At 31.5% G+C, this 20,837-nt stretch overlaps 1 protein-coding gene across 2 annotated transcripts; it reads right to left on the minus strand.

Annotated features, from left to right (window-relative positions):
* Nucleotides 1–50: 50 nt before the first annotated feature.
* On the minus strand, nucleotides 51–20,639 carry Mino (glycerol-3-phosphate acyltransferase mino). Of its 2 annotated transcripts, XM_070299629.1 has the most exons (14): nucleotides 20,561–20,639; nucleotides 20,280–20,477; nucleotides 6,544–6,659; nucleotides 5,833–6,011; nucleotides 3,483–3,644; nucleotides 3,020–3,414; nucleotides 2,511–2,934; nucleotides 2,261–2,426; nucleotides 1,870–2,054; nucleotides 1,604–1,793; nucleotides 1,312–1,535; nucleotides 1,122–1,232; nucleotides 643–835; nucleotides 51–436 (listed from the first exon to the last, which is right to left on the minus strand). In XM_070299629.1, exons 3-14 carry the CDS (start codon nucleotides 6,647–6,649, stop codon nucleotides 249–251), a joined length of 2,523 nt encoding a protein of 840 aa, XP_070155730.1. In that variant the 5' UTR covers nucleotides 6,650–6,659; nucleotides 20,280–20,477; nucleotides 20,561–20,639; the 3' UTR covers nucleotides 51–248. The 2 variants fall into 2 exon arrangements, with proteins under 2 accessions (XP_070155730.1, XP_070155729.1); XM_070299628.1 differs by lacking the exons at nucleotides 20,280–20,477; nucleotides 20,561–20,639 and adding an exon at nucleotides 13,859–14,443.
* Nucleotides 20,640–20,837: the final 198 nt, after the last annotated feature.

Consider the following 20,837-nt stretch of genomic DNA (forward strand, 5'->3'; position numbering starts at 1 on the left):
TATATATATATATATATATATATATATATATATGTATGTATACATATATGTACGCACTATATTCACATAAATATATACTATAATACATATGTATTATGTGTACTTATAGTTATATGTATTTAAACACGTGTACGACAATGTTTACAAAAAACATTTGAACGAACATATTACAATAAGATGTTGTAAAAGATATAAAAAAATATTAGGAGTTCTTTTTGATTATGTAAAATAGAAAGTATCATCACATTTTAATTCACGTTTCTAGTCCATTTAAAAGCTGCTATAGTATCGTATACGTTTTTCGTTATCACCTCCTTATCGTAATCTTCTTTCAAGTAGAAAATTTTAATGTTTTCTTGCATGTGACACTCTAAGACATTCCACTTTTCGAAAAGCTTGAAGGAGTTCTTTATTGGGTCGACGCATAAACTCTCTCCTATTATAACAAGAAAAAAAAATACCAGAATAAAAAAGAATTCACATGAAAAAATCTCGATCTTTTTGGCCTCACAAAACTGCATAATTATTTCGCATATTGTAAACAAATTTACGCAAAATGCAAAATTGAAGTGAACAAAATTTTACAACAATTATATTTGAATCTAATTGAAATCATTGATTTTTATAGACATTATTACTCACCGTAGCTAACTATGCCTCCGTCCAAATTAGTTTTGATTTCGCTCAATACTTCTTGGACTAAATCTCGCTCGCAGAGTTGACGACCGACTAGCTTCATCAAATTGAAAGCGCTACATGTATACGTATCGATTAACGGCCGTAATGCCATATGCAGGAATTCCAAGTGACTGGAGTGCTCTGGGTTTAAACTCAACTAAAAATGATTAAAAAACATATGAATCACAAATATGAAATCATGCTCTTATATAATTAGTATATAATTAATGATAACTCATACTATTAATACTAATTATCTTAATGTTTAGTTACTGATGCTTATATTGTAAATTTGTGTACAATAATCTTTAATGTCCACCAATGTGCACTAGTATATCCAACTGAATTCTTTATTAGTTAATGTTATTTCGTTATTACAGTGTTATATATAGCTATTTTCATACACAAAAATATTCTATCAATGTTTAAAAAATTCATTTTACATTATATTTAATATTGCAGATTTTTTGTTCTCTCTGGTATTCTTCATCCGAACTGTCGTCAAAACTTGTCGCATATCTTTTACTCCAAAGCTCATCCTCAAGGTAAGCTCTCTGTCAAAATCATTTTTTTTTTTTTATATCGATCCAAAGGAGAGATATTTGATTATCTATCGAAAGACACAAAACATACCTCTTGTTTACTGATAATGCCTTTATGTGTAAATTTATATATCGTGTCGAGAATTATATCTTCAAGTTCCTGGCAAGGCTTGCAGAAAATGAACTCATACCTCAGAATGTCACACAATTTGAATGTTCGATCGATCAAACTGCCTTGAAGCACTGTAATATTGTTCTCGGCAATTGCGATCGGATCGTTAATCTGTGACTGCAATTCAGCATACAAAGCAGTTACTGAAAATATAACAACAGATTTCGTTACAGAATCAAAAGCGACTCGCCGGTTCTGTTGAATATCTTACCTACTATGCTGTCCATAACATAATATAACAACATAGTATTGCTATAGTACGATAACTCAATCACATTTGGTAAAATTGACACAGGACGGATTGCAATGACAACGTTTGATTTGTAAGACTGATCGCCATCGACAGATTCAGTGATTTCTTGTCGCTGTTGCATCACTAACCCTGGGCCCAGAATATCCAGCTATATAATTCAACGATTGATAAATTTATTCATTTTTTTTTTCTACAGCTCTACATTTTATTTATTGTCCACTAACCGCGTGTTTAACAATATCAATATTCTCTCCGCAAAAGGCTACATTCATGTTGTTAAATTCCAGCTCTAGCCGTATCAACTCAAACGCTTCGACCAATTTATCTAATGTACAACCATCTCTAAACCTATTTAATAGTAAAAATGCAACAACATTGGTCGACATGATTGGTGTGGATTTGGACGAATCTGGAAGCGATTAAAGATAATAGTCCAAATTAATAAAAAATTATTTTATAAGAAAGAGTAGAGAAAGTGCATTAAATTTTGCTGATTCTGTAAGAAATCAGTGTCATTTGAATAATATTATTTTGCGATTGATAGAAAAATATATCCAAGTAATATTTAATTCATAGGAAAGCCGACAAAATTCTATAATAATCATTTTTACTCACCATACACAACATGGCGGGCAATCATATCCACCAATTGACGATGTTCTTCTACAATAACATCTGTACCGTAAAGAGATGAATTCGACATAGTATATTTTAAAGGTCGTTTCGATGGTGATCGAAGAAGGATTCTATTCTGCTGAGCTTGGAAGGTCTTTACCATTTCCTGTTGAAAACTTTTTCTATATTAACAGCTCTTGTAGTTACCGATATGGCAAATTTTTATTTGATGTAAGAATAATTATCTCACCCTAAGAGAAAACGGTTGACAGAAATCGATCTTAACGATACCATAGTGGCCCATGAGCGTTGACCACATGGCTTTTATCGCCGAAGCAAAAGTCTCCATTTTCTTCGGTTGTCCTAATTGTTCCCTGACGAAATTTCCATCCACCAGTCGTTCATAATTCATCGCTATCGGTATCAATAATGCATCTTCGATTGTGCCGTCCATGTACGCGTCGACAATGACGCTTAAAATACCGCTTTTCGGCATGCAAGGCTTGCCGGTTCTCGTGCGACCGCCCTCCATAAAGAATTCCATATTATATCCGGCACGAAGATTCTCCATGATGTACGTCTGCAGAATCGCGCGGTAGAGAAGATCCTTGCGTCCCATTATCGGATCGATACGACGTTTGATGAAGAAAGCACCCAAACCTCTCAGCAACCATCTAATATCAATCGATATACAAATGTATTTTTATAAACGTTAGATAACTGTTAGAATAAGAGATTGGTGTTAGATCCTAAGCTTACCCAAAAAATGGAATCTTCAAATTATCCCCTGCTGCAATTAACGGATTTCTTATGTTATTCGTAACCATGAGAACGCTGATCATTATGTAATCTAGGTGACTGCGATGCAGCGGTAGCAGCACAAGCGGTAAACCGGTGTCGTTCGCCTTCTTTAACAATTCTATTTGTGAGGGCAATACAACGGCGGATTGTATGAAACAGGGCAGTAGTTTATACATTAGCCACGTGATTATCTTGAGCAAGGCGTCGCTGCATCTGCTCTCCATTTGCAGTAGTATGTTCTTGGCCCTGGTTTTCGCCTTCGCGAATGCTTTGTCCTCACTGCAACCCTCATTTTTAACTGTTTCCCAGGCAGTTAGCGTGATAGCGTCTTTCAATCGTTCGTCGTTCAGGATCTACGGCGCACAACGAGAGTATGAATCTTTGACAAAGATAAAATTATTTTTATGTAATAGAAACTTACCGTCTGAGTGATCATTGGATAGTTATACCTCTTGAAGCTCGAGACATAAGATACACAATTGAATATTCTTGAGAAAAGTGTGGGACCTGGTTTTACCAGCAATATGTTCAGACCGAATGGATACAGTTGCTGTTTCTCGCGCACAGCAGTTACTAACGACTCCTGTCGAGTAAAAAATAAAACATGTATTTTTTTGAGATTATAAGATTGAAGAGATTATATATATTAAAATTTACATTATATATATATATATGCATGCACATATAAAATATACAATATACAGTAAGAGGAAGCACAAGGAAGAGGTTAAAATTTATTTCTTTAGAAATTTGTAAGGAAATAATGTTTTGAACTAACATAAGTGACTTTCCAATTACGACTACTTTACAGTTAATTTTTCTAGTTCTCTAATCAGAAATTTTGGAACATTCAGGATAAAAATATTATAAAATTAATTATGTTAGCTTGTTATCGCTAACTTACATTTTTTGGGTATCCCCGAACGATTACAATACGCCACCATCGTGATACGAATCCACGTGGTTCCTCGTACATTTCTCTTACCATCAAAAAATCAAATACATGTTTAATGTAAACATATCAACTGCCATTATTGTTATGTGATAACGATTACAAAATCTCTCGTAATTCATAAATTTATAGACACTTTTCCATCACTTTAAAGCATAATTATTTACATTGATTTTCTGATCAAATTATAAAATCTTCATTCAACATCATTATCGAGATAATTATAAGAAATATGAAAAATTCAAAGTCATCTAAAATATCTTACAGACACAAAAAAAAAGCGTAGCGCTCATTAAATATAACTCGAAATATATGTGTCACCAAACTGGATCTCTTTTTTTCCGATTCTGCTTCGGAGAGGATTTAAGTTCCCATCAGGGTAAAACTCACGCATTGATGCGCATATACGTGCGTGATAATTGCTCTTATCCAAAGATGAGCAAATAATATTAAAGAGTAGTTATATAATTAAACGTGTGTCAGAGGACATCTTTTAATTAGCTAATGAAGATATAATAACTGCATATATCGCAAAAGCACTGTCGATAACGAGTGACGTTCAATCATATGATTCTGATCTATTAGACAATAATGCAGCAGTCGATGCGTCATACACACAAATAATGCCATAAAAGCACGGGCGCGCGTTTCATGTAAATTGAATGACAAGATGCCGTTCGCAGAATTTCGTCTTGAAATCTTTACAGACGGTTGATCTTTGAACGATTTATTTGTGTCATCGTTGCTCGCGATGCTCTACTACACCTTGCTCTTACACGGTCTCTCTAATTGCATATCAAAAAATAGATCACGATCGTGGGTGTAAAAACAAACGGAATATCTTATGGAAGTTGTACCGATAACGCGAGTCAGCAATTGTGTGAATTGTTGTAAAAAATGTGATTGCGAAAAGTCACGAGACAAATACATAAAACTCGCGCTCCGCGTGGTTACGAGACTAAGGAACGTAGCATCTGGCTAAACGATCTCGACTAAATGTATTTTTAGTGTCGTTCATGTCGTCCGACGACATATAGAAATCTTTCTTGTGATTTTAAATAACGACTAAAGCACGCGACTTCTCTTACGCACATTTAGGTCGTATTGCAATGATATGACTGTCAACGAATATCGGTTTCGCGAATAAAGATGTAATGAATTTTGACAATCTTCGTATAAACAAAACGAATTATTGCTTTAGATCCTAGATAATATTGAGTTCTCTAAAAAATTTTACCACGAATAATAATCAAATAGCCCTCTCTTTAATATCTCAAATAAATATCGATTAAATTCTGATTAATAAATAAACTCATAAAGCAAATATTTTGTAGATAAGTCATAAAAACGTGTCTATTAGGTATTAGTTATAAAATATTGAATGTTATAAGATGCTTTTAAGTTACAATGCATTAAGATAGGATAAGATATTTAATATAGATTAAATTACATATATAATATACTTCAATAATTAAAATAATTTTCACTAATTTTTTAGCGATTTTATTAGAAATCACAAACAGTTCAAGATAGATCTTTATTCACCTCGCTACACCGTATCCCCTCAACTTTATGCATCGACGAACAATGGATCGACAACAATCAAACCGGAGGTCGCCGGTATTTAATGATATAAATTCGATAAGTTAAACTAACTACGCCATTTTAATTCGACCCGTGCACGCCCACGCGTGAAATTGCGCCATAGACTAGATTGGCAATGAACACGCGAGAAGATGTCGATGATTGACAAATCAGTCGGGTTTGCGCGACTAGTCGAGATAAAAGACGGCGATAGGTCACGCGTACAAAAACTCACTCTGGATGCGGGCGTGCACTTGTTGCAGCACTGTTGCAGAAACGAAAGCTTTTGTCTGGTCCGTGGCAGTAGGGGCTCGCTTTCCTTAATCTTGTACAACGAGAAATCGCGTAGCTTACGCCAATCTTCCCTCTCTTGAATCTTATATCGCCGAGAATTGTGCCCGGCCTGCCGAAGACCTGTAATCGTGAACGTATCGTGTTTAATTCAAGTGTATCTCATTACAAAAAAAGTCGTCTATATAAAAGATGATAACAAAGAACTTTACCAGGTAGACAGTATAATAATTTACCTAGTTTTAAAATATATAAGAAAAGAAAATTTGCGAAACAAAGACTCATCGATTGTTAAATCAAATTAAAAATATGAAATAAGATCAATAATAGAAATAAAGTATAGTAGATGTTTGTTGTTGCGTTACTGATATAAAAAATTAATAAATATATTGCAGCAGTATTATTAAATGCTGATTCGAGAAAAAGATAATGTGGAAAATAATCTTTGCTCTTAGAGTCGTTAAACAAATATGGCACATAATATTTCGCAAATTAAGAGTGTCTATTCGGATGTGCATTTCATTTGATGGAATTTCACTGCAAGAAGATAATTATACGCGAGACGATCCTTGTCGATTCTAATAACTATACAGTCCTAACTTAAATTTTTAAGCAAAAATAAATTCAAAACGAATGAAAAGAAAATTGCCGTTACCGTCCAGTGTGAATCGACTGCCCGTCGATTCCGCATTTCGCACTTCCGTCCTGGCTTCCCAATTGGCGTATACTTCCTGCAAACGCGTAGATAGCACGCCCACCATATTATTGGGTCTGCAAATTGGTATAGACGAACACAAAAATTAAACAAACTAAAAAATAAAAAATTAAGTAAAAAGTAATGAAATTAGAATGATACAGAGAAAATAAATCCCTAATAAAATTTCGTTGAGAATAAAAGTTGGAATATAATATAATAGAAAAATGATTATTTTCATTTTATAGTGCTACTAAATAACATTATACATTAATGCACATTGGATATTTAAGTAGAAATAATATTATACGCCAATGTTTAAGGAAACAAATTTTACGCGAGCGGAAAGAATGTACAATTAGTCAGACAAAATTACGAATTTTATTATAGCTATTAAAAAGTAGATTTGCGATCAATTGCCATCGGATCCGCAATCGTGTGATACGCATGATGCGCTCGTCACCAATGTATCCGGCCCGGAAAATCGAGAAAGCGGAAAAACTATTGCGGAACAACATAATTGCAAGAGCATATTGTTAAGACACGCTTAATTATGCTTCTTATTGGAAACGGAATGAACGAATCGCGATAATACATCTGATGTCTTTCGCGTCCCATTGTGGGATGCACTTTCTCTCTTATTAGATACTCCGAGATTGAATGAAAAAAATTTTGATATTTCTTTCTCAATGCATCGATAATCTTTCTTGTAAGCAATCAAACGATATAAACGATATTAAAGAAGTAACCGAGTGATAAAATCTTTAGCATCTTTTGGAACTTGACTATTTTTTTATTGAGAAATTAATCTTCAAAAAAAAAGCTAATAATTAATAGAATATGAAATTTTAAAACTGGCATAACATTTTAAAATTGAAAAGTTATTAAAATACATTTAAAAAATAATAAATAAATTTATAAAGTTACGAAAGAATTATAATTCTCTTCAAAGAATTATAATTCGCAACAAATTCTTCGAATCATAAAATTTTATTTAATTTTGAATAAAAATTGCTCATATGTGAATATAATAATCGACCAATTCGTATATGACAAATAAATAATTAAAGTTAATTAAGAATCATATTATATATTTTTATTAAAATTGATAGCTCTGATTAGAAATGATATATTTAACTTAGAACCTTTAATTTGTATAAATTTTTATTTTCTCAGATCATGGTTTAAGCACAGCAGTGCACTTTATTGCATTTTCTGCATTACACATAGAAAGTTGAATGTTCAATGTTTATATAAAATAGTTTATCCCTGATTCATCTTTTTTATCGCTCTAGTTCTGAGTGTGATATAAATGAAGCTAAAAAAAGATTCTAATCAATGAACTTTTTAGCATACAATGTATCGCGTGATTTTCAATTTATGTGTCGTGTATAGCAATGGCTGCGAGCGCAATCGTCACGAAGACTGTACTTCATGGTGATGGTCCAGAAGCGAGAGATTGCCAAGAGTTACAGTCGATTAGGCTCATACAATCCCGACAATGGCGTAGTACGACCAGGGTTATGCGAGAAACATTAACAGAGAAAGATGTAATATATCAAATAATCTAAAATAGATATAACGCTAAAAATTGAGCCAAAAAGTCAACAAACAAAAAGAAATACATTTTTATTATCATTTTTTTTTTATCTTACTAATTTGCCGTACATTATCATAAATATATATAATGTGCGGCAAATTAGTAAGATAAAAAAAAATTGAAACAAGTTAATGTACAACAATGAGCGGTGATCCAATCTTTACATTCAAAATAAAAACTTGCACTCTGTATAAAGACAGAAACTTTAATTCTAAATGGAGGTAAAATTTTTTGGGCGATTATTTATTTTCAATATTGTCAAGTTTATATATATAATATATATATAAACTTGACAATATTGACGGGTGATCCGCGAATTATGGGACACCCTGGGTGTGTGTGTGTGCGTGCGCGTGTGTATGTGTGTGTGTGGTCTTGATTACCATAAAAACATATTACTTCTTCTTTTTTTGTTAAATTTATTTTATTATATCTTTTATTTTATATCATTCTTAAAATTTCTACTCAGCCATTTATTATAGCTATTTATTAATTCCCGAAAATGACAAGGAAGTCGTTAGTACAATTTATCAATTTATATTTATCAAATGCGAATTATAATATAGAAAAAATTGACTTGGTTTGACGTATTTTTCACAAGAAAAATCAAAACAACTTATTGCTTCTGACGTAACATAATTGTCGTGATATTATTCATAAACTAATCTTATTTTCAATATATCGTCAATATCATTTCTTCATATTATATGTGAAGAATATCAAGATCAATATAAAATAATATGAAATATATGTGACAAAAGTTATATAAAAAATATATTTAATAGATGGACAATTGTACAAAACTCATACATATAAATTGATACTTGGTACATTTTTGTCTGTATCTTTTTCTATCTTTCTATCCTATTTCTTCGAAAAGAACTTAAGAATTTTTAATCAAAATCATACACATGTGTCTGCAAATAAATTAATAGCCATAATTTTTTCCCCAGCAATTTTGCATATTATTATTTAAAAAAAAATAAGCAATTTTGTATATTATCTAAAAAAAATAAGCAATTTTGCCTATCATTATCTAAGGAAAATAAGAATATTTTCGCAAAAACCAGTTGATCTAGTTTTTAACAAAAAATATCATTAAAGAAAATTATAATAGCAATTAAATATGGAATCTTCGATCATACGATCTTGCGTATATGCAATATCGCGCGTGTGCGGTTACATAAATGAAGGATTAAGTGTTGCTCTCTATGTGGGAAACGAGTGCATCTCTTACTTTGTATTCTGACGAACGCAAATTGCGCGAAGTCTCGGTTGATTTATGCGTGTCGCTTGCATACGTATGTGCGGTATACATTAAACATAAGAAATCGTTTCCGCAGAAACTATTCTATTACGTATTTGCGGTTCTTTTCTGCACCGCAAGCTAGGGATGATTTTATAAAAAAAAGATATCGATACTTTTTTCGATTTAGAATCCTATTGGCAAAATGGCACAAATACCATCAGAAAGAAATAGATAGTAAATTAAATCGTTAAGGGAACTGATCAATACTCTTAATCGAAAATTGATTCAAAATTCAAATTCGAAAATATTGAAAACATGATCGATATAGAAACCCTTTTTTTTTAATTCTTCCAGAAGAAAGATTTAATATAATGATAAATCAAAGAAAAAAAAATCCACATTATAAAATAATTAAATAGCTTACTTAAAAAGTTAAATCGTTTTAATTGATTTTCAAAACATAAAGAGAAAAATAGTTCAAAAAAAAAAAGAGGAATACATAAAATCAATGAGGAAAATTTCTGGGGAGTATCAGTGCAGTACCGAAACATCATAACAAAAACGAATGAATGTTCAATGTTGTTACGACATATTGAAGATTGTCCGGATGGCCGATAACAAGCTCGATGATGATTTTGTATTTACAGCTGCTAAAAATAAAAGAAGCAAGAGTTTGGACTCGGTTAATAATTATTATCAAAGTCCACTGTCCACTGTTGATAAATCTATCGCGTGAATAACGCGTGCGAGGGGAAAAACTGAAGAGCGGAAGAGAATGACACTGCGATTTAAAACATAATTCAAGAAAGACAGAAATATTGCCATAGGACTCTGAAATGAAACATTCAATGGTTCTTGAACGATGGACGGAATGATAAAAACGAGAAAGCGCGATCGCGGAACCAAAGGTCTTTTTCGCGCTACGTTCGCTTGAAATCATGTCAATTCATCATTTCGAAGGACCAATATATAATTAAAAATTTATTGCTATCACTATAATTATAAAACTTATCTTGAGACAACTGTGCTTCTGTAATCTTCTATAACCGGCAAAGAAAGCAATAATAATGCGATGAAAATAATATTTAAATTAGCGCCAAAAGAAAATCGTTATTTAAATCTCGCAAGATACATTTCGATGCATTTTGATATATTTCAATTGCGATGATTTTGCAATGCATTATAATAAATGCATTAGCGAGTATAATATTACGTTCACATTGTGCATCCAGACAGGGTGAAATTTATTTAAATTGCTCGTCCGGAGCAGTTCAAAAAACTTCGTAAACATAATCGAGATTCGATGAATATAGACATATAATCTAATAGATTAGATTGTAAAAATATATAAATTATTACATACTTTTGCACTAACATACTAATGCGACAGATCATACGTATGTTATCATACGAGATGTTATTTTGTTAGTTTGCTCGACCCAGCACAGAACTATGAACTTATTTCTATTGAGGCAAGTCGGATTATCGATATCGAAATTTTTGTATTGTGTGGAACTAAGATATGCGCATTATTTCACTGACTTATCGAACTTAATGGTCGACCGTGCTGAACAATAGCAATGGAAATTACCGATTACTCGCAATAAACAGTGAGAGTCCTTGTTATATATTGTGTGTTAATAGTAACGTTTAGAACACTGCTACTAAAACTGAATAAATATGAGAAATATCGCTTGAATTTTCACGATATTAGTTTTCAAATGTGCATGTAACTGCAGTTCTTTTTATTTTTTTATTAAAATTTACATTATTAAAGTTGCACCATTTGTTAATTTCAGTTTCTTTGCCGCACACACATATTTAAAATTGATATTTTTCTAAACATGTGAAGGAAAAAAAAACACACAACATGCATCTATGCTGGAAATTAGAACCAGAATGAATTTTAAAAATGAAATTAGATAAGAAAAGCATGTTTTTCATAGGCATGTTTTTTGACAGATTAAATATCACATAAAACGCCAAAATTAAAAAAAAAAAATTATTATGATTATTCTCTTAATAAAATATTACTTATTTAAGATTATTGGCATTCGAATTAATGAAACAGCTAGATAATAAAGACATTTTTCAATTGAAAGAGATTCTTGAGTAATCGGATTAGTATTATGATTTCTGATGTAATTCGAATTCAAATATATATGTAGCCTTATTTCAGCATGATCGTCCGATTACGTCGCACGCGTTGCCATGAGAAAGGAAAATTATCGTCACCTTTGGCATCAGCATATGTGTAGGAATCATACTCGACAAGACGCGACTCGTAATAAAGTGGAGCAAGATCGCGATGAAATCGCGTATAATGCACTTTTGACAGTAAGCGTGTATTTCGACGCATAACGAGTCAATAACCAGATCGGACATGTATTCGCGGAATTGTCAGATATCTTATTCTGCAAGCGAGAAAGAATAATGTTGACACGTAGCAAGGTTTCCAGAATATCTTTCGACACCTGGTCGTCGGCGATACATATTGAGCTCGCGAAAATTTTTACATCGAAAATCGAGCTCTCCCAATGAACTTCATTGCATTTAAGAGCGATTAAAACGATTCTATCTATTTTACAACGACCGATTATTCTAAAAGATCATTCTTTAGCGATTTATCAACGGGACTCGAAACTTAATGATTTAAATAACAGCAAAAGATAAACTTTATTATTAGCGAACATAATACCTAAGATAAATGTTGAAAATGATCAGAAATGAAAATTGTGAAGACGATGAAAAAGAAAGTGTACACATTTGAGAAGATTATGAAATACAAATATTATATAAATGTTGTAAATATATCAAACATACACATACATATATATATATATATATATATAGCAATGATATATTACGATATCTCGATCAATAAATATATTTCAGGTCAATGTAGCACACGTGTAATGAACTCAAGGGTTGCGAGACATTTTGACATCACTCTTGATAATGAGCAAACATTTATACATCGCATGCTATCAAAACAGGAAATAAGATCAACTGTTGAGAGAGACAAAATTAATTAAATATTAAATCAAAGATAATCAAAACACAAAAATGTATCGTATAATTTATATTATAATAATATTAAATCACAGAAAATTATTGTCTTATACGTACATAAAGATCATTCTTTAGCGATTTATCAACGGGACTCGAAACTTAATGATTTAAATAACAGCAAAAGATAAACTTTATTATTCGCGAACATAATACCTAAGATAAATGCTGAAAATGATCAGAAATGAAAATTGTGAAGACGATGAAAAAGAAAGTGTACACATTTGAGAAGATTATGAAATACAAATATTATATAAATATTGTAAATATATCAAACATACACATACATATATATTGCAATGATATATTATGATATCCAAACTTGCCGTGTATAATTAAACTAATTAAGGAGTTTACCGCCAGAATTACTTTCTCTACTATAGATAATGAAGATTGAACTGAAAAATCAATGATTATTCTAAATGAAAATCAATGATTTGTTTTCGTTCAAGAATCGGTAAAAGATATCTGTGAAGCATGAAAAAAGTGAAACTTTTCATCGTGGAAATTCTATGAAAACTCTACGATTTTCTAAAAACTGCCAAATTTCATTTCAGAATGCATCTAACTACATCTGGAAATACGATAAGATACTTTAGATACCTTACGATAAGATAAAATTCTGAGTCAATTATAAAAAGAAATCTGAAATGAAAATCTACTCGTGTTTTTCCACAAGTCCCAATCGATATAAAAACCTCTCGACGAAACATGATAATCTCTTTTTTTTCTCATCAAACTATTTACATGATTTGCGTCTTAAAACTCGATATCTCTCGCAACGCTAAACGTCGCCGTCTAAATTCTCGATTCAAAGTAACATTCTATGCAATATAAGCTTAAAATTAAACGACCACTAAAACCTCTTAAAGAATATCGTATGGGTACAAAAAATTTTAGTATATAAAATCTTTTCACGAATAGTTTATCTTAACGTACAATGGCTATATATATATGTGCATGTACATTATTTTTCTCAGAGATTTCAAATATTCTTCAATTTTCTGTTTTATTTGATAATTATAAATATATTCTAAAAAAAATATAATTAAACAAAAATAATAAAATAATTTTTTTCCGGCTTCAATAAATCTGTCCCTAAAGAAATTAAAATACAATTATAGTCCACATGGATATAATAGTTAAAATAATTTTTTGTGTTATAGTGAAAATAATCATGTTGTCTTTTATAAAATCGCCGGAGTTTGTAACGAATCGATGATATTGTAGGAACATAACTAGTAAATTACTATGAAATTATTAAAAATTTTCTACGAGTATATCAAGTTTAATATTTTAATATAACATTCGAATTATTGGCACACGAACACATTGTCTCCTCTCCGTGATTGAATTACCTGAGATTAAAGAAGTAGCAAAGCACTCCGCAGAAGAGGAAGATTTCGATGAGACCGTCCATCCTCGTTTCCGGCACTCTTTTTCAATGTACTTCAACTCGAACAACTAATTCGGGGGAAACAAAACCGTCTTGTACGCACTACATACACACGTTGGTCAATCGATGATATATCGATCGTTGGCCATGATTAACCCGATCGATGATCAGTGGTATATCGACGATGTCGCGGGATTATCTTCGCGAAACAACGTGCGCGGTAGCAGATATCGCGGACAGACGCGGTCGATCTCGCAGCTCGTGGGATCCATGGATCGACGAAGCGACTCGCTTCCGACGGAACGAAAGAAAGAGAGAGAGAGAGAGAGAGAGAGAGAGAGAGAGAGAGAGAGAGAGAGAGAGAGAGAGAGAGAGAGAGAGCAGACAAAATCCGACGAGGTCTGAATTCTTGATACGACGATCGCACCAGCCCGTCCGGTCGATCTAACGTCGTCGACTATCGTCGACTTTCTACCGCAACACGTTAAGTAACCATCGGAGAACCACTCCGTCGTCACCGCCACCGCCACCGTAGACGGTTCACTGACTCACTGACTCTACTGCGATGATGGTGCAGTGCGATGCATGCGTGCGTGAACTCGAAACTACGTTTTCAAGGTACGTGAAAAGGGGAGCGGAGGGTGGTTGCGCATGACCTTCTGAATCACGAGAATCGGGGAAGAGAAGGGGGGGGGGGGATGAAGGAGAGTTGGATCGTGGAGGATGTGTGGGACGATTGTCTATCAGTCTCGTATCAGTCACTCTGAACAATTTTTGGACACTTACTCCGAAAAATTATTATTTTTTCAAGGGGCACAAGAAACGTGCAACAACGTTGATGCAGTTGCAGAATATTATGGTCCTATTTAAAGAAGGTGATAAGAGACGCGGAGATTTATTAAGTATACGGGACGTCCAGTAAATTATATAATTCAGCGAGAGAGGATGTTGAGAAGATCAACTAGAAGATATAGAGTATATTTGTTTAAATGCTTGCATAATTTTCAGAAAAATGATTCTAAATGTAAACGTATGAGATGCACAATATACGTTTCTTTCTCGCCGCAAGCTTCTAATGACGAAGGCGTAACTAGCGTATTCACTATTGTTCAGTATTTTAAGAGATCATTAAAAATTAACGATTATATTAGTTTCGCGGACACGGCAATAAATAATTTTGTTACGCAAGCAAATTAGTATCAAATAAGATCATATTATAAGACAGCCTACTAATTTAAATAAAAATAAATTACTTCGATAAAGTATCTTTTATCGAAAATTGTGCAGCCAATTAAAAAAATTGCCAAAAATCATATAATTTTTTTTTTTGCGTAAAGTAATTTTTTTGAAATTTCCCGAAAGAAAAATTCGCGCTTTCTTGCTTCCGATATTATAATATTATAATATTTCTTCCTTTCAAATGAATGTTATAACTAATTTTTTAACTAACGATAAGATTTACTGGATCCCTATTGCCCAGTATTATATTAATAAATTCCTATGATGATGCACAACAAAAGAGACGAGAAATTTCGACGGATGAATATACGTGATATAAAAAATTTTTTAATTGTTTAATTATTATTATTATTTTGTTATCTTGTTTTCGGCTTTATCATTTTTATCGAAAATCGCGCGAGCGTAGAAATAAACAAAATCCGTTCTATATCTTTTATTTGTTTTTCTGGTGAAGAAATAGTTCGGAATTGATTACTGTCGCCAAGCAATAAGAATTGTCATCGTGCGGTAAAAAAAAAAAAAAAAAAAAAAATACAGAGTCATTCTTCAACACTTTGCTGATGCGGTCTCAGTACATAGACGCCCTTGGAAATTGCAAAATAGGAATGTATTGCGCATATGAATTCGAATGAAATTATGCTCTTAAAGAAGACTCAACGATAAATAATTTTAACATGTTACATATTCTAAAGACAAGATGCAAGATTTTAATACATCATATTACAAAAACGGATATCCAAAATAATTATTCTCTCTTCATCGTTACGATTATAGTACTTATTATTAAACAGCTGCGAATTCTTTTCAAGGCTTCTTAATCGTTACAAGTTATTTTTAAAAGAAAAATTTAAATTATATAATGCGAATAATGCTATTTATAAAAACGCGTTTGACGCAAAGTATCTCATTAAGAAGCTCAATTAATTAATTACTCCTGTTTTCTCGTTGCAATCATATTATAATATCGGAAGCAAGAAAGCGCGAATTTTTCTTTCGGGAAATATTTAAAAAAATTACTTTACGCAAAAAAAAAAACCATTATATGATTTTTGGCTTTTTAGTTCATTATTACTGCAAGAAAATCAAAAAATTAAAATCGGATTATTCTCCGTTCTACACTTTCGCATTCTCGATTTCTATTGTACATTTTATTATCTATACGCGTATTTTCTGCGCATTTCATCTCGGTATATGTATCTCGCGGTTGATTTTCTCCTTCACAACAATTTCGAAGGAATTGTGGAAAGGAGATGTGCTTCGATCGTTAAGACTTTCTCTGTTCGTTAATTCCTTTAGTTTCAAAGGCGATCCCAAGAAAATTCACGACTTTCACACGTTCGCGATTAATTTCAAACATTTGAATATAAAAGTTAAAATCGAATTAACGTTATTCGCGCGATGAACTTATGAAGAAAAAAAAAGAGCGAAATGATAAATATTAAAAACGTATTAAAAGCGAAAGATTCATCGAGAAACTTTGGCGATCGTTGATAAAAAAATTGATCATCAGAATACAGTCAAATTTCAACAAAAATATCCGAATTACGAAGAGTAATCGCATAACTTTTTCTTTAAAAATAAAATGGGTAAAGAGTGAAAGATTTCCATGCAAAATCGTCGAAGTTTCGATAAACGCATAATCTTTGTTCACACAACAGGTAAGCTTTGATGAAATTCATCATTTAAGATTAATTTTAAACCAGTCTTTCGACCAATGATCCGAATTCCGACGTACAGACGGCTAATCAGCCGTCACTTATCCAATTAATTTTTCACGCGAACGATAATGGACGATGTTCAAAGTACGCGTCGCGATATGTATGTACGTTTGTTTCGACAGAGATCGGTGAGACAGCGGGATCTCCATAAATGCCGGACGACTATATTCAGCTGCATTCGCGGCTTAAAATGCAACGCAACCGACGAAAAATATGGATTATATACGCGACAGTATTAAAATACTATACGCTTGCATTAAATTCAATATTTTTTTGTAATTCATTAATACAGTAATTTCTCATTTAGATAAAAATAAAAAATGTTCGTATCGAGAATAAACAATGACGATAACACGCTTGACGTATTTAAGCTTGATATATTTAGCGTTTTATGTTATTTAATTGAGATAGTATCGCGTTACTCGGACACAACCAATCAAAAAGCACGAACATTCGCCAGAAATATGCTTTTAATTATTTTTAATTATTCTTATCGATAATGCCGTTTATTATCGCGAAAATGCAAACACAAAAATATATAAAAAGGAAATATGTTGCGGTTACGCCTCATATATTTTAAAGTTCAATTTTTTTATGCTTTCCTCAAATAAAATATCTATCACCATACACACACATACACAAAAAGATTTTCTCAGACATATATATTTTTCAGTAGTAAAATAAAATTTCTTATCGATTAAGATCGAAGATTAAGATTACAAATTTTTTTTTATTACGCTCTATTAAATCGATTTAATAAGAAGTGCAATTAAAATATATATTGTGTTTCGAATGTTATGTATTACTCAAGCAGTTCTCTGGATATTATCTAAAATTAAAATTTCAAAAATCAGCCATTCCATAAAACACACAAAAATCGACAAAAATTATCACTTTTCAAAGTATTAAAAAAAATGACTTCTCGGGATCTCAATCATCTTAAAATATATTACAGTTCAAAAAATTCTAGAACTGGTTTATACCGAAACTGATTTATCGAGACTAAATAGACCAGTTTATACCGAGTGCTTTGCAAAATCAATATTTTCGAAAGAAACCAAAAAGAATATTTAACCATATATATCTCTGAAAATATTACAAAATTCGCAAAGCGCTCGATACAAATTAATCTTAGAATCTCTTAATGATTTCATATTTCAAAGTGATCAAAATCTCGAATAGATTATTTGTAATGTTCGAAAAAAATGATCATTGTCACATGGAATGATTTACTAGTGAAAATAGTGGCGATCTGATACTCGGTGACCGGGGTTCTGTACCGCGAGTTGTAAATTAATCCCATTGAAAGCCATTAGGCGTTTTATTACGGTTCGTATTGTACGTCAATTTGCAAATGTGCATTAAAATCGTCGTAGACTGACGAGCTGTCGAGGAAGACAGCTATATCTGTGTTTTGTGCGAATTCATTAAATCGTTAAATAAATGTCAATATACAGGGTGTCCCAAATTTAAATGGCAAAACTTTAGGAGCGTGTAGGGGATAGAAAAGCTAAGACAGAAAGTCCTTTAGAGGTTTGCTCGTTTTTGTTCCATTTTGGAGAAAATCACAAAAAGAGAAGTAAAACAAGTTTTCGTTTTTTTTTTACTTATTTATTTACATTTTATTTACGTTATCATCTATTTAATGCAGATATTGTTCAAAATGTTGCCCTCTTGCAGCAATGCAAGCATTACATCTAGCACTGACCTTATTAATTGCAGTTAAACATTGTTCTAGTGATATTTGGTGCACTGCATCTATGATTCGGTCTCTTAATTGCTCTCTTGAATTGATTGACACCGTAAAGGATAACATCAAGTGTTTACATATGTAAGGAACCTTGAAGCAGAAAGTTTATTTGGTGCCAATCAACTCAAGAGAGCAACTGATAATGAGAGATTGAATTTTTACGATTTTCTCTAAAATAGACCAAAAATAGAGCAAACCTCTAAAGGACTTCTTGTCTTAGTTTTTCGGTCCCCTACACGCTCTTGAAGTTTTGCCATTTAAATTCGGGACATCCTGTATACTATCTTTAAGAATATTGACGTTTACATATATGTATATGTATAAAAGATATGAGATTTATACATATGTACTGTCTTTTTTTAAATCGTATCTAATTTCAAAATCGAATAATAATTCAATGTAAATCTATATAAGCGAAACTTAATTCACCAAAAAATTTATTCATTTTTAATCACTTATAGTTTAAAAACCATGTATTAATATCTCGACATTTTTATTATAGAATTTAAATAATATGCATCATCAATATTTATGTCAATTAGATATACAAGAAAGCATATGTAAGTATCGTTCTTTGATTTTTATTTATATACTAGAACCATTCGAAACAAGATTTCTTTTTTATAAATATCCAATTTCATATTAAATAAAATAATTGTTCAAATCTAACTTTACATATTTGTTTTTATGCAAAATTATAAGATATACGAGAAAAGATTTTGAACGATAGTTTTAATATTTAATGAATTTAATGATCATGCATTTCGAGTTTTTGACAATTTAACAAAACACATATGAGTCTTAATATTATATTTAGAAACTTCAAAAATTTTTTAAGAACAAAAATTAAAAATTTAAATGATATTTTGCAAAATCATATTTTTGTAGTAAATATGTTGAAAACTGCATTATATACATTGCATTTACATTTCTAAGCTTAACAGATTTTTCTTCGTTTTGAGATATAAAGAAGTTATTGCACATATGCTAATTCATATACATATACATATATAATGTGTGTAGTATATCTTCTTTAATGGAAATATCAAAAGTAATCGGTTTGAATAATAAAAATAAAAAGAAACGTTTAAGATGATAAGTTAGAAAAGATATTTACATATATTTTCTTGTTAAGATGTCCATTTGAGAATAAGTCTCTACAATATTCTCCAATGGTATGTTTATTTATAAATACAATTCTGAGTAATGATAGTAATTCTAGACATTCTATCTCTCACAAATATATGAATATATTTAACCATTATATTAATATATATATTGTTAAAATTAGCATGTTGAGAAAGCTCTTATTTATTTCAATAATATTATCAATATATTAGTACATGCCCTATAATATTTTTGACAATAGAAAATAATTTATAATATTCTCATATATTATAGTACTTACGCTGATCTCAAATATCTTTTTACAAAGCAAAAACTAACTACCAAATCTTATTTCCTTCATAATATTGTTTCTTTTGAATTGAATTGTCATTAAAATATAAAACATATTATAGTAAAATATAAGATTATAAATGCGATAAACAAAAATAATCAAGGAAACAATAATCATAACATAAATATACGAGCATCTTGAGGGAAGCTACTTAAAATCACGGCATAACCTTACAACGTGGTTAAATATGATTAAATATGATACAATAATAACTCACCTTTCTGAATGCTCAAACGGTTCTTTCTCGTCTTGCGATTCGATTGTGGCAAACAATTGTTTATAAATTACATCATTGCGCGCAATTCATCACTGAACTCACGAAGGTCATTACTCGTGTCGCATTCGAACCAGCATAATATGAGAAATTTAAGATGATTTCAGATTAGATTCGTTTCTCTCGCGTTCCCTTTTTCTTCTAGAAAGATTTGACACAATATCTCAATGAAAAAAAAATGGAGACATATAGCTCTCTTTCTGTTAATATAAAAATATATTTACCTCTAGATATTGTATTCCTGTTCACTGAAGATTCGCGCGTGCTTTGTACAACACGTTTTTATTTACCGCCATTGAATATTGAATGTGCGCAGTTTTCGCATCGGCCTAAAGCCGGTATTACATTTGTCGTACGATAAACTTTTTAAGCAAATTGATTGGCTGCAAAATAGAAACTTTCTTAAGTCTCTAGAAATTAGCTAATCAATGCGACAAATGTAATATCGACTTAAAAGCGATAGTACATTTGTTGCATGATTAGTTTGTCGGATGGACCGAT

Source organism: Polyergus mexicanus, unplaced genomic scaffold (assembly GCF_030449975.1).
Source record: "Polyergus mexicanus isolate NDT 795.1 unplaced genomic scaffold, iyPolMexi1.0 SCAF_7, whole genome shotgun sequence".
Lineage (NCBI taxonomy): Eukaryota > Metazoa > Arthropoda > Insecta > Hymenoptera > Formicidae > Polyergus > Polyergus mexicanus.

What these genes read in the sequence shown, in the direction of transcription:
- Mino (XM_070299628.1), bottom strand. Translation starts at nt 13,920, where the DNA reads ATGGACGGTCTCATCGAAATCTTCCTCTTCTGCGGAGTGCTTTGCTAC. An exon ending in CAGTCGATTCACACTGGACG is followed by an intron (nt 6,012 to 6,543) that starts GTAACGGCAATT and finishes TCACGATTACAG; the next exon opens with GTCTTCGGCAGGCCGGGCAC. An exon ending in GCATTATCAGTAAACAAGAG is followed by an intron (nt 1,233 to 1,311) that starts GTATGTTTTGTG and finishes TGATTTTGACAG; the next exon opens with AGAGCTTACCTTGAGGATGA.